This window comes from Lampris incognitus, chromosome 20 (genome assembly GCF_029633865.1).
Source record: "Lampris incognitus isolate fLamInc1 chromosome 20, fLamInc1.hap2, whole genome shotgun sequence".
In the NCBI taxonomy this organism is placed as follows: Eukaryota; Metazoa; Chordata; class Actinopteri; order Lampriformes; family Lampridae; genus Lampris; species Lampris incognitus.
This window is the reverse complement of record NC_079230.1, coordinates 1,077,342-1,100,789: the sequence shown is the minus strand read 5'-3', so window position 1 is coordinate 1,100,789 and position 23,448 is coordinate 1,077,342. Positions and strand designations below refer to the sequence as shown.

Here is a 23,448-nt window from a genome sequence, read left to right as displayed (position 1 = left end):
CTTATAACCAATACAGTGACTGCAGGTACCCCACCCTTATACACAATATAGTGACTGTAGGTACCCCACCCTTATAGTGACTGTAGGTACCCCACCCTTATAACCAATACAGTGACTGCAGGTACCCCACCCTTATAACCAACACAGTGACTGCAGGTACCCCACCCTTATAAACAATACAGTGGCTGCAGGAACCCCACCCTTATAACCAACACAGTGACTGCAGGTACCCCACCCTTATAACCAATACAGTGGCATAACAACCCAAACCAATGACCAGCTTCATTTGCAGATATGGTGTAGAGTGACAGTGGCCATGTGTACTGTTCACAGAGGACTGGGGAATAGCTGTTATCACAGCGTTGTAAGATGGTGACAGATACATGACGACCGAACCCAATGACCAGAAACTGGTGGTTGGTTTGGGTCGTTATACCACTGTATTGTCGAAAGGGGGGGGGGTACCTGCAGTCAGCTGAGACTGATGAGGTCACTTAGTTGAGTGATGAAACCTATCTGTTAGTAAGCGTTGTATCCAGATGGACTGATTTAACCCTCTTTGATTTTCATACCTGGATTATTGAGCATATTGTTTTTTGCGCTTCTGGTGTGGGAAGATGGCGGCGCGAATCCACGTTTGCAGGAGCCTCACCCAATACCGGTGTGGGAAGATGGCAGTGCGAAGTTATGTTTGCCGCGGCCTCACTCAGTACCATCCATGCAATGTCTTTGTCCACGTCTGTGCACATCTTCGTTTTTCGTTTGATGGCTGGGATAGCTGACGCCGGATTGGCTGGGAGAGCTTGGTCTGCTGCATCCTGTGCGCCCAGGGACCACGGCCCTGCCTGGAGCTGCACCCAGGGCGGTCTGACAGGATGGGTGAGCGGGGCAGGCTAAGCTAACTGCTAGCCCATGCAGACCGGCAGTTCCAACAGTCATCCTAGCGTTTGTTTTCTCGGACAGTAATGTTTAGCTATTTTTTGTTAGTTTGATGTGTGTGTTCTTGTAGGTTTTCCATGTGTTTGTCTTTGTGTTGCACTGCTGTGGGCTGGGGAAACAAAGTGTTCCTGGTTCCTGATGCATCAACGCATCTCAGTACTGCAACTTTTCCATTTGGATTAGGCAATGTTGAAGACATGTTTTACCAGTCTCTGCTGTTGGCCATGAAGTTGGTGCATCTGGTACATGGTAAGTATCGTGATGAATTTAAATGGAGAGGAACCCTCATCCATCTGGCTAACCAGCACTATGTCCTCTCTCTCTCTCCCTTTCCTGTCAAACTCTACTTTGTCCAAACTCCTTTATCTTGATGTGTCTCTCTGTCTGTGTCTGTGTATTTTCTATGTGTTCTGTATTCTGCGTGTGTAGGCTTGAAGAGTGTCGGATCATGTCGTCAGCAAAGCGCCCCCTGTGGCTGAACTGGGAAAATCCAGACATCATGTCCGAGCTGCTCTTCACAAACAATGAGGTCATCTTTAAAAATGGGGACGGTATGCTCTGTAGCCCGATGCTATCAGGCCCATTGTTTTCCCTTAGGGACATTAGCAACTGTAAACGCAGACCCATTAAATAAAACTTGAACCTCCAGGGTGGCGGCGCAGTGGTGCAGTGGTTAGCGCGGTCGCCTCACAGCAAGAAGGTCCTGGTTCGAGCCCCGGGGTAGTCCAACCTTGGGGGTCGTCCCGGGTCGTCCTCTGTGTGGAGTTTGCATGTTCTCCCCGTGTCTGTGTGGGTTTCCTCCGGGGGCTCCGGTTTCCTCCCACAGTCCAAAGACAAGTAGGTCAGGAGGAATGTGTGTGGGTGTTTGTGTGTGTCGGCCCTGTGTGATGGACTTGCGGTCTGTCCAGGGTGTCTCCCCGCCTGCCGCCCAATGACTGCTGGGATAGGCTCCAGCATCCCCGCGACTCTGCGAGCAGGACAAGGGGTTTGGAAATGGATGGATTCCAGTAAATCTTGCCTTCTGTGTCAAGATGCGGTCCACTGATTGGACAGTTTAGTAGAGGTTAAATTTAGGTATCTCACACATGTCCACACCATCTCAATCTTGTCTCTCTTGCTTTGTCTCCAAACCGTCCAACCTGAGCCGTCCCTCTAATATACTCGTTCCTAACCCTGTCCTTCTTCATCACTCCCAATGAAAATCTCATCATCTTCATCTCTGCCACCTCCAGCTCCTCCTCCTGTCTTTTCATCAGTGCCACTGTCTCCACACCATACAACATAGCTGGTCTCACTACCATCTTGTAAATCTTCCCTTTAACTCTTGCTGGTACCCTTCTGTCACAAATCACTCCTGACACTCTTCTCCACCCACTCCACCCTGCCTGTTCTCTCTTCTTCACCTCTCTTCTGCAACTCCCGTTACTTTGGACAGTTGACCCCAAGTATTTAAACTCATACACCTTCATCACCTCTACTCCTTGGATCCTCACCATTCCACTGTCCTCCCTCTCATTCATGCATAGGTATTCTGTCTTGCTCCTACTGACTTTCATTCCTCTTCTCTCCAGTGCATACCTCCACCTCTCCAGGTTCTCCTCCACCTGCACCCTACTCTCACTACAGATCACAATGTCATCCACAATCAGTCCACGGAGACTCCTGCCTGATCTCGTCCGTCAACCTGTCCATCACCACTGCAAACAAGAAAGGGCTCAGAGCCGATCCTTGATGTAATCCCACCTCCACCTTGAACCCATCTGTCATTCCAACCACACACCTCACCACTGTCACACCTCCCTCATACATATCCTGCACCACTCCTACATACTCCTCTGCAACTCCCGACTTCCTCATACAATACCACACCTCCTCTCTCGGCACCCTGTCATATGCTTTCTCTAAATCTACAAAGACACAATGCAACTCTTTCTGTCCTTCTCTATACTTCTCCATCACCATCACCAAAGCAAACATCACATCTGTGGTGCTCTTTCCTGGCATGAAACCATACTGCTGCTGCTGCTGATCATCACCTCTCCTCCTCTTAACCTAGCTTCTATTACTCTTTCCCATATCTTCATGCTGTGGCTGATCAACTTTATACCTCTGTAGTTGTTACAGTTCTGCTCATCACCCTTGTTCTTGAAAATCGATACCAGTATGCTTCTTCTCCACTCCTCAGGCATCCTCTCACTTTCCAGGATTGTGTTAAACAATCTAGTTAAAAACCCCACTGCCATCTCTCCTAAACACCTCCATGCCTCCACAGGTAGTATGTCATCAGGACCAACTGCCTTTCCACTCTTCATCCTCTTCATAGCTGCCCTCACTTCCTCCTTGCTAATCCACTGCACTTCCTGATTCACTATCCCCACATCATCCAACCTTCTCTCTCTCTCTCTCTCTCTCTCTCTCTCGCTCTCTCTCTCATTTTCTTCATTCATCAGCCCCTCAAAGTATTCCTTCCACCTTCTCAGCACACTCTCCTCGCTTGTCAGCACATTTCCATCTCTATCCTTCATCACCCTAACCTGCTGCACATCCTTCCCAGCTCGGTCCCTCTGTCTAGCCAATCAGTACAAGTCCTTTTCTCCTTCCTTAGTGTCTAACCTGTCATACAACTCACCATACGCCTTTTGCCTTTGCCTTTGCCACCTCTCTCTTTGCTTTACGCTGCATCTCCTTGTACTCCTGTCTACGCTCTTCATCTCTCTGACTATCCCACTTCTTCTTTGCCAACCTCTCCCTCTGTATAATTTGCTGTACTTCCTCCTTCCACCACCAAGACTCCTTGTCTTCCTTCCTCTGTCCTGATGACACACCAAGTACTTGCCTAACTGTCTCCCTCACTATTTCTGCAGTGGTTGCCCAGCCATCCGGCAACTCTTCACTACCACCCAGTGCCTGTCTTACCTCCTGCCTGAACTCCACACAACAGTCTTCCTTCTTCAGCTTCCACCATTTGATCTCCGGCTGTCTCTTCACTCGCTTCCTCATCTTGGTCTCCAAAGTCATCCTACAGACCACCATCCGATGCTGCCTAGCTATGTTCTCCCCTGTCACCACCTTGCAGTCTCCATTTTCTTTCAGATCGCTCCTTCTACACAAGATATAGTCCACCTGTGTGCACTTTCCTCCACTCTTGTACATCACCCTGTGTTCCTCCCTCTTCTTGAAATATGTATTCACCACAGCCATTTCCATCCTTTTCACAAAACCCACCACGATCTGTCCTTCCATATTTCTGTCCTTGACACCATACCTTCCCATCACCTCCTCATCACCTCTGTTCCCTTCACCAGCATGACCATTGAAGTCCGCTCCAATCACCACTCTCTCCTCCTTGGGTACCCTCTCCACCATGTCGTCCAACTCACTCCAGAATTCTTCTTTCTCGTCCATCTCACACCCGACTTGCGGGGCATATGCGCTGATAACATTCAGCAATACACCTTCAGTTTCCAGCTTCATACTCATCACTCTGTCTGACACTCTCTTCACCTCCAGCATGCTCTTGACATACTCTTCCTTCAGAATGACCCCTACCCCATTTCTCCTCCCATTCGCACCATGGTAGAAGAGTTTGAACCCACCTCCGATGCTCCTGGCACATGCAAAAGAACAGTTGGTTGGGGTGGCACAGTGGTTAGCGCAGTCGCCTCACAGCAAGAAGATCCTGGGTTCGAACCCAGGGGTTGTCCAACCTTTGGGTCATCCTAGGTCGTCCTCTGTGTGGAGTTTGCATGTTCTACACGAGTCTACGGTGGGTTTTCTCCGGGTGCTCCGGTTTCCCCCACCATCAAAAAGACATGCATATTAGGGTTAATACTCCTGTCTGTGCCCCTGACCGAGGCATGGCAAGATGAACTGGAGTTGGACCCAGGTTCTGCACGGCAGCTGCCCTCTGCTTCTAGCTACACAGCTAGGATGGGTTAAATGCAGAGCGTATTTTCCCTACGGGGATCAGTAAAGTATATCAACACCAAAATCCCAAAAAAAAGTATACCTACCTTTCTTCTCTCCATCATATCAGCCAGTTCTCTCCCTTTACCAGTCATAGTGCCAACATTCAAAGTTCTAACTCTCACCTCCACACTCCTACCCTTCCTCCTCTGCCACTGCCTCTGGACATGTCTTCCCCCTCTCCTTCTGCTTTGCCTACAGTAGCATAGTTTCCACCGGCACCCTGCTGGTTAACAGTACTGGTGGCGGTCGTTGGTAATCCGGGCCTCGACCGATCCGGTATGGAAATCTGATTTATGATCCGCATATTTGATTTGGCAGTGGCACGGTGGCACAGTGGTTAGTGTGGTCACCTCACAGCAAGAAGGTCCTGGGTTCGAGCCCTGGGTTAGTCCAAGCTTGGGGGTCGTCCTGTGTGTCAATCAATTAATCAAGTTGCATTTTATACAGCACTTTTCTAGCTGCAAGAGCCACTCAAAAGGCTTTACATTTCTGGTCAGATATGAATGTCAGACACTTGTTATAACAGAACACAAGCCGTTTTCTGTACAGTCGCTCCCTATTTCGTACGCGCAAGGCCACCGAAATGTGATTTACAATGATTAACTTATTTACACGTGTGGAGTTTGCATGTTCTCCCTGTGTCTACATGGGTTTCCTCCGGGTGCTCCGGTTTCCTCCCACAGTCCAAAGACATGTAGGTCAGGTGAATCGGTCATAATAAATTGTCCCTAGGTATGAATGTGTGTGGGTGTGTGTGTGTCAGCCCTGTGTGATGGCCTGGTGGCCTGTCCAGGGTGTCTCCTTGCCTGCCGCCTAATGACTGCTGGGATAGCCTCCAGCATCCCCGCGACCCCGGGAGCAGGATAAGCGGTTTGAATAATGGATGGATGGATATTTGATTTGGCAAAGATTTTGCGCCAGATGCCCTTCCTGATGCAACCCTCCCCATTTATCCGGGCTTGGGACCGGCACTAAGAATGTACTGGCTTGTGCATCCTCAGTGGCTGGGTTGGTAATACTACTGAACTACCATTGACAACACTGTGGTCGCCAACTCGGACTGTGAGGAATCTGGGTGTGATCCTTGATGACCAACTGTTCTTTGCTGCAAACGTTGCATCAGTTGCTCGCTCCTGCAGATTTCTCCTCTATAACATCAGGAGGATTCGCCCATTCCTCACCGACGAGACAGCACAGGTGCTCATCCAGGCTCTGGTCATCTCCTGGCTGGACTACAGCAACTCCCTCCTTGCTGGTGCCCCGGCGTCGGCCATCAGACCTCTGGAGCTTGTTCAGAAAGCTGTAGCTCGTCTGGTGTTCAACCGCCCTAAGTTCTCCCACACACCTCCCCTTCTCATTCCCTACACTGGCTCCCAGTAGCTGCTCGAATCCAGTTTAAGACTCTGGGGCTAGCCTACAGGGCAGTGAAAGGAACAGCTCCTTCCTATCTCCAGGCCATGGTCAAGCCCTACACCCCCGCCCAACCACTTCGCTCTGCTGCCTCAGGACGCCCTTGCTGCTGATCGACCCGGTCCCGGCTCGGTTCTGTCCTGGCCCCACAGTGGTGGAATGACTCCCCACTGATGTCAGGACAGCAGAGTCCTGTCCATCTTTCAGTGCAGGTTGAAAACTCACCTGTTTAAGAACTACTGCCCTGTTACTTGTTCTTAGCACTTATTGTATTCACTCATTTAAAATAAATCTCTTTCTTGCACTTTTACTGTAGCACTGGTTTTGCTCTTAGACGCTTGTTTAGATGCACTTATGACCTCTGATGACCAGTAGTTCTCCTGATCTCCTATGTTACATGATGCTCTTACTGTAAGTCGCTTTGGATAAAAGCGTCGGCTAAATGACTGTAATGTCATGTCATGTAATGTAATGAACTACCAGTGTAAAAATGGTCATCAGTAATTGCATAAGGTATTAAACAGGTGTAATAATTAGTAAAGTTTACATTGCAAGTTTAATTGCATGCATATAGTTACATCTGTAATAGTTATATGTTTAAATGGAAACAGAATGACACTGTGTGTGTGTGTGTGTGTGTGTGTGTGTTGCAGACCTGCGTCAGGACATGCTGACTCTACAGATCATTAAGATCATGGAGAATATTTGGCAAAACCAGGATTTGGATCTACGGTGAGAACCTTACAGAACATATTGAACCTTGACATAGAACCGTACATAAAACTAGCACCTTACAGAACACTGTAGAACAGAGCATAGACCCTTACAGAACACTCTAGAATCATAACATAGCACCTCACAAAGCACTACAGAACCTTAATGTGGAACCTCAGAGGACAATATAGCCTGCTGACAGAACCTTCCAGTCACTTGGTGTGGAAAACATCTGTCCTCTAAAGGCCATGAAACATGTATGCAGCCACAGACGGCCAGTTCTGACAATGATTGTAGATGCTCGTCTACAAAGGACATAAAATCACGAATAGTTTGCATTTTTCCCAGCTTCCCCTTGATAAACAAGCTTAACTACTGTCTTGAAAATGAAATGGGAGAATTTTATGTATAAACAACTTTTTCACACACACAAAAAAAAAGTTTGTGGGTTTAACCACAATCATGTGTTTTTTTTTCATCTGGCTGTTGGTAACAACCAGTCTCGTTCCAGTTCTTAACAGATATTCAACAATGTCTTTTTGATATGGACGTCAATGGACATGCTGATGAAGGGAACAGAGGTGATGAGGAGGTGATGGGAAGGTATGGAGTCAAGGAGAGGAATGTGGAAGGACAGATGGTGGTGGATTTTGCGAAAAGGATGGAAATGGCTGTGGTGAATACATATTTCAAGAAGAGGGAGGAACACAGGGTGACGTACAAGAGTGGAGGAAAGTGCACACAGGTGGACTATATCTTATGTAGAAGGCGCGATCTAAAAGGGATTGGAGACTGCAAGGTGGTGACAGGGGAGAGCGTAGCTAGGCAGCATCGGATGGTGGTCTGTAGGATGACTTTGGAGACCAAGAAGAGGAAGAGAGTGAAGACACAGCCGAAGATTAAATGGTGGAAGTTGAAGAAGGAAGACTGTTGTGTGGAGTTCAGGCAGGAGTTAAGACAGGCACTGGGTGGTAGTGAAGAGTTGCCGGATGGCTGGGCAACCACTGCAGAAATAGTGAGGGAGACAGCTAGGAAGGTACTTGGGGTGTCATCAGGACAGAAGAAGGAAGACAAGGAGTCTTGGTGGTGGAATGAGGAAGTACAGCAAAGTATTGTAGCGAATTCGGGGGGCAGCCCGGGAACCACCGTAGCTGGGACGTGAACCCGGATCGACAACAACATTAACCAGTCGACTAAAGGGTCCGACCCATTAGCCAAGGGCTAGCGAGTCTAGTTATCCATGGTAGTTACACTACCCACCTCTTTCCAGAATCGTGTCCCTGCACTGCAGCACCCATGCTTCCCATGACCTCACGGTCTCACCATCCCACCTCTGACACCAATGTAGCGAATTCGGGGGGCAGCCCGGGAACCGCCGTAGCTGGGACGCGAACCCGGATCTCCCGCACCACGGGCGACTACGTTAACCAGTCGACTAAAGGGTCTGACCCATTAGCCAAGGGCTAGCGAGTCTACACATCTGTGATCGTTGCAGTACACAGAGGAAGAGGTTGGCAAAGTAGAAGTGGGCTAGTCAGAGAGATGAAGAAAGTGGACAGGAGTACAAGGAGACGCAGCGTAACGAGAAGAGAGGGGTGGCAAAGGAAAAGGAGTATGGTGAGCAGGGCTCCGGAGTGCGACCACTTAGTGGCATTTTGCGCCTCATTTTGGCGTCAGTGCGAGGAAATGCAAAGCCAGGTGCGCTGGTGCCGCTGGTACCGTACGCGTGCTTCTTTACTCATGTCAAACCAGTAGGAGGAGAACTTGTGTGTGCGTGAGTGGGCTCGGCGTATGTCTGTGTGTACACGTGTGTGAGACAGACGAGTTACAGCGAGGCTCTGGTGACGTCACCAAAACAAAGCAGCATGGGGGGGGTCGCGCTCGGGCTGCCAATCGCCACTCAGTAAGACTGTGAAATGAACTATTGATTGTTTTTTTTTTTTTAAAGAAAAGACCCTCCTTCAGAACCTCCTCCTGTTCCCCCGACCCAAACTGATGATAGTTCAGACGAGGGAGCAGCGGGTCATGTGAAAAAGGCCCTCCTTCAGAACCCCCTCCTGTTCCCCCGCCCCAACCGATGACAGTTCAGACGAGGGAGCAGCGGGTCATGTGAAAAAGGCCCTCCTTCAGAACCTCCTCCTGTTCCACCGACCCAAACTGACGACAGTTCAGACGAGGGCGCAGCAGGTCACGTGAAAAAGGCCCTCCTTCAGAACCTCCTCCTGTTCCCCCGACCCAAACTGATGACAGTTCAGACGAGGGAGCAGCGGGTCATGTGAAAAAGACCCTCCTTCAGAACCTCCTCCTGTTCCCCCGACCCAAACTGATGACAGTTCAGATGAGGGCGCAGCGGGTCATGTGAAAAAGGCCCTCCTTCAGAACCTCCTCCTGTTCCACCGACCCAAACTGATGACAGTTCAGACGAGGGCGCAGCAGGTCACGTGAAAAAGGCCCTCCTTCAGAACCTCCTCCTGTTCCCCCGACCCAAACTGCTGACAGTTCAGACGAGGGAGCAGCGGGTCATGTGAAAAAGGCCCTCCTTCAGAACCTCCTCCTGTTCCCCCGACCCAAACTGCTGACAGTTCAGACGAGGGAGCAGCGGGTCATGTGAAAAAGACCCTCCTTCAGAACCTCCTCCTGTTCCCCCGACCCAAACTGCTGACAGTTCAGATGAGGGCGCAGCGGATCATGTGAAAAAGACCCTCCTTCAGACCCTCCTCCTGTTCCCCCGACCCAAACTGATGACAGTTCAGATGAGGGAGCAGTGGGTCATGTGAAAAAGGCCGTCCTTCAGAACCTCCTCCTGTTCCCCTGACCCAAACTGATGACAGTTATGATGAGGGAGCAGCGGGTCATATGAAAAAGGCCCTCCTTCAGACCCTCCTCCTGTTCCACCGACCCAAACTGATGACAGTTCAGATGAGGGAGCAGCGGGTCATATGAAAAAGGCCCTCCTTCAGAACCTCCTCCTGTTCCACCGACCCAAACTGATGACAGTTCAGACGAGGGCGCAGCGGGTCATGTGAACAAGGCCCTCCTTCAGAACCTCCTCCTGTTCCACCGACCCAAACTGATGACAATTCAGATGAGGGAGCAGCAGGTCATGTGAAAAAGACCCTCCTTCAGAACCTCCTCTTGTTCCGCCGACCCAAACTGATGACAGTTAAGATGAGGGAGCAGCAGGTCACGTGAACAAGGCCCTCTTTCAGAAGCTCCTCTTGTTCCGCCGACCCAAACTGATGACAGTTCAGACGAGGGAGAAGGGGGTCATGTGAAAAAGACCCTCCTTCAGAACCTCCTCCTGTTCCACCGACCCAAACTGATGACAGTTCAGATGAGGGAGCAGCGGGTCATGTGAAAAAGGCCCTCCTTCAGATCCTCCTGTTCCACCGACCCAAACTGATGACAGTTCAGACGAGGGAGAAGGGGGTCATGTGAAAAAGACCCTCTTTCAGAATCTCCTCCTATTCCACCGATCCAACCTGATGTGAAAAAGACCCTCCTCCTGTTCCACCAACCCAAACCGATGACAGCTCAGACAAGGGAGCAGCGGGTCATGTGAAAAAGACCCTCCTTCAGACCCTCCTCCTGTTCCTCCGACCCAAACCAATGACAGTTCAGACAAGGGAGCAGCGGGTCACGTGAAAAAGACCCTCCTTCAGACCCTCCTCCTTTTCCACCCACCCAAACTGATGACAGTTCAGATGAGGGAGCAGCGGGTCATGTGAAAAAGGCCCTCCTTCAGAACCTCCTCCTGTTCCACTGTCCCAAACTGATGACAGTTCAGACGAGGGCGCAGCGGGTCATGTGAAAAAGACCCTGCTTCAGAACCTCCTCCTGTTCCACTGACCCAAACTGATGACAGTTCAGACGAGGGCGCAGCGGGTCATATGAACAAGGCCCTCCTTCAGACCCTCCTCCTGTTCCACCGACCCAAACTGATGACAGTTCAGACGAGGGAGCAGCGGGTCATGTGAACAAGGCCCTCCTTCAGACCCTCCTCCTGTTCCACCAACCCAAACTGATGACAATTCAGACGAGGGAGCAGCGGGTCATGTGAAAAAGACCCTCCTTTAGACCCTCCTCCTGTTCCTCCGACCCAAACTGATGACAGTTCAGACGAGGGAGCAGCGGGTCATGTGAACAAGGCCCTCCTTCAGACCCTCCTCCTGTTCCACCAACCCAAACTGATGACAATTCAGACGAGGGAGCAGCGGGTCATGTGAAAAAGACCCTCCTTTAGACCCTCCTCCTGTTCCACCGACCCAAACCGATGACAGTTCAGACAAGGGAGCAGCGGGTCATGTGAACAAGGCCCTCCTTCAGAACCTCCTCCTGTTCCACCGACCCAAACTGATGACAATTCAGACGAGGGAGCAGCGGGTCATGTGAAAAAGACCCTCCTTTAGACCCTCCTCCTGTTCCACCGACCCAAACTGATGACAGTTCAGATGAGGGAGCAGCGGGTCATGTGAACAAGGCCCTCCTTCAGACCCTCCTCCTGTTCCACCAACCCAAACTGATGACAATTCAGATGAGGGAGCAGCGGGTCATGTGAAAAAGACCCTCCTTTAGACCCTCCTCCTGTTCCTCCGACCCAAACTGATGACAGTTCAGACGAGGGAGCAGCGGGTCATGTGAAAAAGACCCTCCTTCAGAACCTCCTCTTGTTCCGCCGACCCAAACTGATGACAGTTCAGATGAGGGAGCAGCAGGTCACGTGAACAAGGCCCTCTTTCAGAAGCTCCTCTTGTTCCGCCGACCCAAACTGATGACAGTTCAGACGAGGGAGAAGGGGGTCATGTGAAAAAGACCCTCCTTCAGAACCTCCTCCTGTTCCACCGACCCAAACTGATGACAGTTCAGATGAGGGAGCAGCGGGTCATGTGAAAAAGGCCCTCCTTCAGATCCTCCTCCTGTTCCACCGACCCAAACTGATGACAGTTCAGACGAGGGAGAAGGGGGTCATGTGAAAAAGACCCTCTTTCAGAATCTCCTCCTATTCCACCGATCCAACCTGATATGAAAAAGACCCTCCTCCTGTTCCACCAACCCAAACCGATGACAGTTCAGACAAGGGAGCAGCGGGTCACGTGAAAAAGACCCTCCTTCAGACCCTCCTCCTTTTCCACCCACCCAAACTGATGACAGTTCAGATGAGGGAGCAGCGGGTCATGTGAAAAAGGCCCTCCTTCAGAACCTCCTCCTGTTCCACCGTCCCAAACTGATGACAGTTCAGACGAGGGCGCAGCGGGTCATGTGAAAAAGACCCTGCTTCAGAACCTCCTCCTGTTCCACTGACCCAAACTGATGACAGTTCAGACGAGGGAGCAGCGGGTCATGTGAACAAGGCCCTCCTTCAGACCCTCCTCCTGTTCCACCGACCCAAACTGATGACAGTTCAGACGAGGGAGCAGTGGGTCATTTGAACAAGGCCCTCCTTCAGACCCTCCTCCTGTTCCACCGACCCAAACCGATGACAGTTCAGACGAGGGAGCAGCGGGTCATGTGAACAAGGCCCTCCTTCAGAACCTCCTCCTGTTCCACCAATCCAAACTGATGACAATTCAGATGAGGGAGCAGCGGGTCATGTGAAAAAGACCCTCCTTTAGACCCTCCTCCTGTTCCTCCGACCCAAACTGATGACAGTTCAGATGAGGGAGCAGCAGGTCATGTGAACAAGGCCCTCCTTCAGACCCTCCTCCTGTTCCACCGACCCAAACCGATGACAGTTCAGACGAGGGAGCAGCGGGTCATGTGAACAAGGCCCTCCTTCAGACCCTCCTCCTGTTCCACCGACCCAAACCGATGACAGTTCAGACGAGGGAGCAGCGGGTCATGTGAACAAGGCCCTCCTTCAGACCCTCCTCCTGTTCCACCGACCCAAACTGATGACAATTCAGACGAGGGGGCAGCGGGTCATGTGAAAAAGACCCTCCTTTAGACCCTCCTCCTGTTCCACCGACCCAAACCGATGACAGTTCAGACGAGGGAGCAGCGGGTCATGTGAACAAGGCCCTCCTTCAGACCCTCCTCCTGTTCCACCGACCCAAACTGATGACAATTCAGACGAGGGAGCAGCGGGTCATGTGAAAAAGACCCTCCTTTAGACCCTCCTCCTGTTCCTCCGACCCAAACTGATGACAGTTCAGATGAGGGAGCAGCGGCTCATGTGAACAAGGCCCTCCTTCAGACCCTCCTCCTGTTCCACCGACCCAAACTGATGACAATTCAGATGAGGGAGCAGCGGGTCATGTGAAAAAGACCCTCCTTTAGACCCTCCTCCTGTTCCTCCGACCCAAACTGATGACAGTTCAGACGAGGGAGCAGCGGGTCATGTGAAAAAGACCCTCCTTCAGAACCTCCTCTTGTTCCGCCGACCCAAACTGATGACAGTTCAGATGAGGGAGCAGCAGGTCACGTGAACAAGGCCCTCTTTCAGAAGCTCCTCTTGTTCCGCCGACCCAAACTGATGACAGTTCAGACGAGGGAGAAGGGGGTCATGTGAAAAAGACCCTCCTTCAGAACCTCCTCCTGTTCCACCGACCCAAACTGATGACAGTTCAGATGAGGGAGCAGCGGGTCATGTGAAAAAGGCCCTCCTTCAGATCCTCCTCCTGTTCCACCGACCCAAACTGATGACAGTTCAGACGAGGGAGAAGGGGGTCATGTGAAAAAGACCCTCTTTCAGAATCTCCTCCTATTCCACCGATCCAACCTGATGTGAAAAAGACCCTCCTCCTGTTCCACCAACCCAAACCGATGACAGTTCAGACAAGGGAGCAGCGGGTCACGTGAAAAAGACCCTCCTTCAGACCCTCCTCCTTTTCCACCCACCCAAACTGATGACAGTTCAGATGAGGGAGCAGCGGGTCATGTGAAAAAGGCCCTCCTTCAGAACCTCCTCCTGTTCCACCGTCCCAAACCGATGACAGTTCAGACGAGGGCGCAGCGGGTCATGTGAAAAAGACCCTGCTTCAGAACCTCCTCCTGTTCCACTGACCCAAACTGATGACAGTTCAGACGAGGGAGCAGCGGGTCATGTGAACAAGGCCCTCCTTCAGACCCTCCTCCTGTTCCACCGACCCAAACTGATGACAGTTCAGACGAGGGAGCAGTGGGTCATTTGAACAAGGCCCTCCTTCAGACCCTCCTCCTGTTCCACCGACCCAAACCGATGACAGTTCAGACGAGGGAGCAGCGGGTCATGTGAACAAGGCCCTCCTTCAGACCCTCCTCCTGTTCCACCAATCCAAACTGATGACAATTCAGATGAGGGAGCAGCGGGTCATGTGAAAAAGACCCTCCTTTAGACCCTCCTCCTGTTCCTCCGACCCAAACTGATGACAGTTCAGATGAGGGAGCAGCAGGTCATGTGAACAAGGCCCTCCTTCAGACCCTCCTCCTGTTCCACCGACCCAAACCGATGACAGTTCAGACGAGGGAGCAGCGGGTCATGTGAACAAGGCCCTCCTTCAGACCCTCCTCCTGTTCCACCGACCCAAACTGATGACAATTCAGACGAGGGGGCAGCGGGTCATGTGAAAAAGACCCTCCTTTAGACCCTCCTCCTGTTCCACCGACCCAAACCGATGACAGTTCAGACGAGGGAGCAGCGGGTCATGTGAACAAGGCCCTCCTTCAGACCCTCCTCCTGTTCCACCGACCCAAACTGATGACAGTTCAGATGAGGGAGCAGCGGGTCATGTGAAAAAGACCCTCCTTCAGACCCTCCTCCTGTTCCACCGACCCAAACTGATGACAATTCAGATGAGGGAGCAGCGGGTCATGTGAAAAAGACCCTCCTTTAGACCCTCCTCCTGTTCCTCCGACCCAAACTGATGACAGTTCAGACGAGGGAGCAGCGGGTCATGTGAAAAAGACCCTCCTTCAGAACCTCCTCTTGTTCCGCCGACCCAAACTGATGACAGTTCAGATGAGGGAGCAGCAGGTCACGTGAACAAGGCCCTCTTTCAGAAGCTCCTCTTGTTCCGCCGACCCAAACTGATGACAGTTCAGAGGAGGGAGAAGGGGGTCATGTGAAAAAGACCCTCCTTCAGAACCTCCTCCTGTTCCACCGACCCAAACTGATGACAGTTCAGATGAGGGAGCAGCGGGTCATGTGAAAAAGGCCCTCCTTCAGATCCTCCTCCTGTTCCACCGACCCAAACTGATGACAGTTCAGACGAGGGAGAAGGGGGTCATGTGAAAAAGACCCTCTTTCAGAATCTCCTCCTATTCCACCGATCCAACCTGATGTGAAAAAGACCCTCCTCCTGTTCCACCAACCCAAACCGATGACAGTTCAGATAAGGGAGCAGCGGGTCACGTGAAAAAGACCCTCCTTCAGACCCTCCTCCTTTTCCACCCACCCAAACTGATGACAGTTCAGATGAGGGAGCAGCGGGTCATGTGAAAAAGGCCCTCCTTCAGAACCTCCTCCTGTTCCACCGTCCCAAACTGATGACAGTTCAGACGAGGGCGCAGCGGGTCATGTGAAAAAGACCCTGCTTCAGAACCTCCTCCTGTTCCACTGACCCAAACTGATGACAGTTCAGACGAGGGAGCAGCGGGTCATGTGAACAAGGCCCTCCTTCAGACCCTCCTCCTGTTCCACCGACCCAAACTGATGACAGTTCAGACGAGGGAGCAGTGGGTCATTTGAACAAGGCCCTCCTTCAGACCCTCCTCCTGTTCCACCGACCCAAACCGATGACAGTTCAGACGAGGGAGCAGCGGGTCATGTGAACAAGGCCCTCCTTCAGACCCTCCTCCTGTTCCACCAATCCAAACTGATGACAATTCAGATGAGGGAGCAGCGGGTCATGTGAAAAAGACCCTCCTTTAGACCCTCCTCCTGTTCCTCCGACCCAAACTGATGACAGTTCAGATGAGGGAGCAGCAGGTCATGTGAACAAGGCCCTCCTTCAGACCCTCCTCCTGTTCCACCAACCCAAACCGATGACAGTTCAGACGAGGGAGCAGCGGGTCATGTGAACAAGGCCCTCCTTCAGACCCTCCTCCTGTTCCACCGACCCAAACTGATGACAATTCAGACGAGGGGGCAGCGGGTCATGTGAAAAAGACCCTCCTTTAGACCCTCCTCCTGTTCCACCGACCCAAACCGATGACAGTTCAGACGAGGGAGCAGCGGGTCATGTGAAAAAGACCCTCCTTTAGACCCTCCTCCTGTTCCTCCGACCCAAACTGATGACAGTTCAGAGGAGGGAGCAGCAGGTCATGTGAACAAGGCCGTCCTTCAGACCCTCCTCCTGTTCCACCGACCCAAACCGATGACAGTTCAGACGAGGGAGCAGCGGGTCATGTGAACAAGGCCCTCCTTCAGACCCTTCTCCTGTTCCACCGACCCAAACTGATGACAATTCAGACGAGGGAGCAGCGGGTCATGTGAAAAAGACCCTCCTTTAGACCCTCCTCCTGTTCCTCCGACCCAAACTGATGACAGTTCAGATGAGGGAGCAGCAGGTCATGTGAACAAGGCCCTCCTTCAGACCCTCCTCCTGTTCCCCCGACCCAAACTGATGACAATTCAGACGAGGGAGCAGCGGGTCATTTGAACAGACCCTCCTTTAGACCCTCCTCCTGTTCCTCCGACCCAAACTGATGACAGTTCAGACGAGGGAGCAGCGGGTCATGTGAAAAAGACCCTCCTTCAGACCCTCCTCCTGTTCCACCGACCCAAACTGATGACAGTTCAGACGAGGGAGCAGTGGGTCATTTGAACAAGGCCCTCCTTCAGACCCTCCTCCTGTTCCACCGACCCAAACCGATGACAGTTCAGACGAGGGAGCAGCGGGTCATGTGAACAAGGCCCTCCTTCAGAACCTCCTCCTGTTCCACCAATCCAAACTGATGACAATTCAGATGAGGGAGCAGCGGGTCATGTGAAAAAGACCCTCCTTTAGACCCTCCTCCTGTTCCTCCGACCCAAACTGATGACAGTTCAGATGAGGGAGCAGCAGGTCATGTGAACAAGGCCCTCCTTCAGACCCTCCTCCTGTTCCACCGACCCAAACCGATGACAGTTCAGACGAGGGAGCAGCGGGTCATGTGAACAAGGCCCTCCTTCAGACCCTCCTCCTGTTCCACCGACCCAAACTGATGACAATTCAGACGAGGGGGCAGCGGGTCATGTGAAAAAGACCCTCCTTTAGACCCTCCTCCTGTTCCATCGACCCAAACCGATGACAGTTCAGACGAGGGAGCAGCGGGTCATGTGAACAAGGCCCTCCTTCAGACCCTCCTCCTGTTCCACCGACCCAAACTGATGACAGTTCAGATGAGGGAGCAGCGGGTCATGTGAAAAAGACCCTCCTTCAGACCCTCCTCCTGTTCCACCGACCCAAACTGATGACAATTCAGATGAGGGAGCAGCGGGTCATGTGAAAAAGACCCTCCTTTAGACCCTCCTCCTGTTCCTCCGACCCAAACTGATGACAGTTCAGACGAGGGAGCAGCGGGTCATGTGAAAAAGACCCTCCTTCAGAACCTCCTCTTGTTCCGCCGACCCAAACTGATGACAGTTCAGATGAGGGAGCAGCAGGTCACGTGAACAAGGCCCTCTTTCAGAAGCTCCTCTTGTTCCGCCGACCCAAACTGATGACAGTTCAGACGAGGGAGAAGGGGGTCATGTGAAAAAGACCCTCCTTCAGAACCTCCTCCTGTTCCACCGACCCAAACTGATGACAGTTCAGATGAGGGAGCAGCGGGTCATGTGAAAAAGGCCCTCCTTCAGATCCTCCTCCTGTTCCACCGACCCAAACTGATGACAGTTCAGACGAGGGAGAAGGGGGTCATGTGAAAAAGACCCTCTTTCAGAATCTCCTCCTATTCCACCGATCCAACCTGATGTGAAAAAGACCCTCCTCCTGTTCCACCAACCCAAACCGATGACAGTTCAGATAAGGGAGCAGCGGGTCACGTGAAAAAGACCCTCCTTCAGACCCTCCTCCTTTTCCACCCACCCAAACTGATGACAGTTCAGATGAGGGAGCAGCGGGTCATGTGAAAAAGGCCCTCCTTCAGAACCTCCTCCTGTTCCACCGTCCCAAACTGATGACAGTTCAGACGAGGGAGCAGCGGGTCATGTGAAAAAGACCCTGCTTCAGAACCTCCTCCTGTTCCACTGACCCAAACTGATGACAGTTCAGACGAGGGAGCAGCGGGTCATGTGAACAAGGCCCTCCTTCAGACCCTCCTCCTGTTCCACCGACCCAAACTGATGACAGTTCAGACGAGGGAGCAGTGGGTCATTTGAACAAGGCCCTCCTTCAGACCCTCCTCCTGTTCCACCGACCCAAACCGATGACAGTTCAGACGAGGGAGCAGCGGGTCATGTGAACAAGGCCCTCCTTCAGACCCTCCTCCTGTTCCACCAATCCAAACTGATGACAATTCAGATGAGGGAGCAGCGGGTCATGTGAAAAAGACCCTCCTTTAGACCCTCCTCCTGTTCCTCCGACCCAAACTGATGACAGTTCAGATGAGGGAGCAGCAGGTCATGTGAACAAGGCCCTCCTTCAGACCCTCCTCCTGTTCCACCGACCCAAACCGATGACAGTTCAGACGAGGGAGCAGCGGGTCATGTGAACAAGGCCCTCCTTCAGACCCTCCTCCTGTTCCACCGACCCAAACTGATGACAATTTAGACGAGGGGGCAGCGGGTCATGTGAAAAAGACCCTCCTTTAGACCCTCCTCCTGTTCCACCGACCCAAACCGATGACAGTTCAGACGAGGGAGCAGCGGGTCATGTGAACAAGGCCCTCCTTCAGACCCTCCTCCTGTTCCACCGACCCAAACTGATGACAATTCAGACGAGGGAGCAGCGGGTCATGTGAAAAAGACCCTCCTTTAGACCCTTGTCCTGTTCCTCCGACCCAAACTGATGACAGTTCAGAGGAGGGAGCAGCAGGTCATGTGAACAAGGCCCTCCTTCAGACCCTCCTCCTGTTCCACCGACCCAAACCGATGACAGTTCAGACGAGGGAGCAGCGGGTCATGTGAACAAGGCCCTCCTTCAGACCCTTCTCCTGTTCCACCGACCCAAACTGATGACAATTCAGACGAGGGAGCAGCGGGTCATGTGAAAAAGACCCTCCTTTAGACCCTCCTCCTGTTCCTCCGACCCAAACTGATGACAGTTCAGATGAGGGAGCAGCAGGTCATGTGAACAAGGCCCTCCTTCAGACCCTCCTCCTGTTCCCCCGACCCAAACTGATGACAATTCAGACGAGGGAGCAGCGGGTCATTTGAAAAGACCCTCCTTTAGACCCTCCTCCTGTTCCTCCGACCCAAACTGATGACAGTTCAGACGAGGGAGCAGTGGGTCATGTGAAAAAGACCCTCCTTCAGAACCTCCTCGTGTTCCGCCGACCCAAACTGATGACAGTTCAGATGAGGGAGCAGCGGGTCACGTGAACAAGGCCCTCTTTCAGAACCTCCTCTTCTTCCGCCGACCCAGCAGTTCAGATGAGGGAGCAGCGGGTCATGTGAAAAAGGCAAAGACGTATTCCTTCCGACAGGAATGGCTTGTGCAGTATCCATGGCTGTGATTTAGCAAAGTACTGCATGTACACGGTGTACATGTACTGCATGTTATGTTCTCAGTGTGGGCCAACTTTTGTGGGGAAAACCAAGTTTGCCGACCCCTCGACTGGCACCGCTATGTTCAAGCACGACGACATGTTTGAGCACAACAGCAGCCTGAAGCAGGAGCTGTGCAGGCTGGACGTTCAGCGTCTCTGCACACAGCATGTGAAAGGCAGGCGTCTGCAAGTTGTTCTGCAGAAGAGGCTGACATGGAAATAAAATTCAATACAGTGTACTACGTCGCCACGAAAGAGCTACCATTCACAAAATTCAAGGGTCACATAGACTTATTAAAAAGTACGGAGTTGAAGTTAACCCCACACACAGCGACGACACGGCATGTGCCCAGTTTACTGGAGTGACAGCTGACACACTTAAAAAGAAGACAGACGACAACAAAAAGCAGCGGACTCCATGTAGCTCTCTTTCATGACTAATGGCGACACGGATGTGTCAACCAAGGGATGCCAGATTGTGTATGCACGGCTCCTGTCGCAAGGGAGGCCAGTGAGCTTTTTGATGGGCCATGTGGAAGTCCAGCACCAAATGCTCAAAGGTATGTAAGGACTCGCACTCCGGTTTGGCTCGTTGTACTCCACATAGAACATACAATCTTCAGAACTATACACTAGGAATGACTGTATACAGGTGAAACCTTGTATGTGACATGTAAACAGGATGTAGTGCAAAGAAGTGAAGGAGTGATGATAAATCATGTAAAAAGCGTTACTTTCTAGTAGGTAGGTGGTTATGTACAGTGTAATACAGCTTGTTCAGATATGTGAGTGACATATTTACTGGCCTCTCTTACTAAAATATGTATTTGTAGGTACAGTGAATATTTTACTGTTCCAGGGTTATTGCAGTGCCACAGTGAGTTTGATGCCAAGGATTCTGTACAAACGTAGTTCAGTCAGGGTAAAAGCGCTAGAAGGCCCAATTACAAGGGTTGGCCCTTAGAGCCCCCTAGTGGCCCTCAGGGGGATGTGCTCTAAACTACAGGGAAGGGAAGGAGAGGCATACTGTATGTATGAGTTCAGTGTTTACTTGTTTTGTTGTGGTTCTTGTGCTGTACTGACAGTAATGTTACTGACCACATACCTTGTGTTTACATTTATACATGTATTATTTGGTGCCTATGTTTACAAAAAGCACTTTTGAGTTTACATTTTGTTTTGTTTTTTTGTTTGTTTTTTTTTGCTCTTAAGCACTATGTCACTTTGGGACATTTAAAATGAAACAGCATGTGGTTATTTCTGTTAGTGGTCTATTTATTACCAAGGCATTTATCACCACCAGTTTCATTACACCACACAGAGGAAAGTTAAGACGGGAAAAATATCAGTGTGTTGCGTTACGTGCCGATTTAAGTGGTGCTCCTAAATTTTGTGCTGGTGCTCCTAAAATTTTCAGTAAGGAGCACCAGTGCTCCTAGTGGAAAAAGTTAGTCTGGAGCCCTGGTAGGTTGTATGAGAGGTTGGACACTAAGGAAGGAGAAAAGGACTTGTACCGTTGGCTAGACAGAGGGACACATGACATGACATTACAGTCATTTAGCCGACGCTTTTATCCAAAGCAACTTACAATAAGAGCATCATGTAATGTAGGAGATCAGGAGAACTACTAGTCATCAGAGGTCATAAGTACATCTAAACAAGCATCTAAGAGCAAAACCAGTGCTAAAGTAAAAGTGCAAGAAAGAGATTTATTTTAAACGAGTGAATACAATAAGTGCTAAGAACAAGTAACAGGGCAGTAGTTCTTGAAGAGGTGAGTTTTCACCCTGCACTGAAAGATGGGCAGGACTCTGCTGTCCTGACATCAGTGGGGAGTTCAGTCCACCACTGTGGGGCCAGGACAGAACCGAGCCGGGACCGGGTCGATCAGCAGCAGGGGCCTCTGAGCGACGGGGCAACCAGGCGTCCCGAGGCAGCAGAGCGATGTGGTCGGGTGGGGGTGTAGGGCTTGACCATGGCCTGGAGATAGGAAGGAGCTGTTCCTTTCACTGCCCTGTAGGCTAGCACCAGAGTCTTAAACTGGGTGCGAGCAGCTACTGGGAGCCAGTGTAGGGACATGAGAAGAGCAGTTGTGTGGGAGAACTTAGGGCGGACATGTGGCCTTTGTAACTCTAGTTAATTGTCACGGCAATTTGCATATGAACGTGATCATTGGTTTCGGTGGTTATGCAGCTGTGCCGTTTATAAGGTTGGGGCATACCTGCAGTCAGTTGAGACTGACGAAATCTCTTAGATGAGTGAAGAAACATTTGTCCCACCAAACGTTGTGTCCAGATGAACCGATTCAACTTTCGCTAAGCAGTCATACAATTCAGAATAATCTGAAATGACAACAAAGTTCACTCAATGCATAGAAAAATTAATACTCGATGGGGGACCGAGCTGGGCAGGATGTGCAGCAGGTTAGAGCGATCAAGGATAGAGATGGAAATGTGCTGACAAGCGAGGAGAGTGTGCTGAGGAGGTGGAAGGAGTACTTTGAGGGGTTGATGAATGAAGAACATGAGAGAGAGAAGGTTGGATGATGTGGGGATAGTGAATCAGGAAGTGCGGTGGATTAGCAAGGAGGAAGTGAGGGCAGCTATGAAGAGGATGAAGAGTGGAAAGGCAGTTGGTCCTGATGACATACCTGTGGAGGCATGCCCAACAGCTGAAAGAATGTGTCATATATCTTTTTGATGTGGCTAATCATATTTATTCTTCATTTGATTTGGTGTTTGGAAGGCAGGGTTTCTCAGCAGCCACAAAGCACACATGTATGTATGCAGAGAAAACTACAACACATCATTTCACTTTGTGAAGTCCTGAAGTCAGTTCTTCTCAGCGGTAACCCATCCTCAGAGTAGGAAGCCCCACAACTCCTCAGTCCTCTGAAGGAGCAATTTACCTTCCCATCACACTTTCACTCTGACTCCTCACAGTAGGAATCAAATTCATTTTGAGATGTTTTACTGGCCCTGGTTTGGGAACCAGACAAATCTGTGAGCTCATGTTTTATTTGCTCCGGCAGATGCGTCAGATGCCACCCTGCCATTCAGAAAGATTTCCAGCCAACGGGACCCGGGTCGGGCCAGTCACAGCCGTTTATATAATATGGGGCGGGTTTGATGATGACTGTACAGAGGAGCGCCATTGAGACATTTTGGTGAACAACCAAGATGGCTGCTGCCGATGTGGAACGGTCTGTCGAATCCACTGTTGCGACAGTATTGAAGCTGAGCGGGATATTTTGTCTAAAAGAAGAACAAACAACTGCATTTAAAGGTTTTGCTGATAAGAAAGATGTGTTTGCCGTACAGTCACTCAGTGCTGCGTCACACGGTTCATCACTCTGATTGGTTGAAGGTCTATCCAACTGTGTCCAGAGACTTTTTGGTCTTAAGCCGTTGATAACACCAATTGCAAATCGAAAATGAACTGAGAGATGCCTGACTTATACATATTTGTGAATTGGTGTGGTGATGTGAAGCTAGATGGACCTGCTGTGTGTCAGGCTAGATGGACCCCGCTCTGGATCAATCTAGATGGAACCTGCTCTGTATCAGGCTAGATGGACCCTGCTCTGTATCAGGCTAGATGGACCTGGTCTGGCTCAGGCTAGATGGACCTGCTTTGTGTCAGGCTAGACGGACCCTGCTCTGTATCAGGCTAGATGGACCCTGCTCTGTATCAGGCTAGATGGACCTGCTCTGGATCAATCTGGATGGACCCTGCTCTGTATCAGGCTAGATGGACCTGGTCTGGCTCAGGCTAGATGGACCTGCTTTGTGTCAGGCTAGACGGACCCTG

General features: G+C 51.1%; 1 protein-coding gene across 2 annotated transcripts in view; it reads left to right on the top strand.

Annotated features, from left to right (window-relative positions):
* The window catches only part of zgc:158659 (uncharacterized protein LOC791141 homolog), a 249,431-nt gene that overhangs the window by 183,461 nt on the left and 42,522 nt on the right, over positions 1–23,448 (top strand). For both annotated transcript variants that reach the window (XM_056300257.1, XM_056300256.1), the window contains exons 22-23: positions 1,369–1,490; positions 6,972–7,050. In XM_056300257.1, the coding sequence (XP_056156232.1) occupies positions 1,369–1,490; positions 6,972–7,050 (201 nt within the window). The remainder of the gene's footprint in view (positions 1–1,368; positions 1,491–6,971; positions 7,051–23,448) is intronic.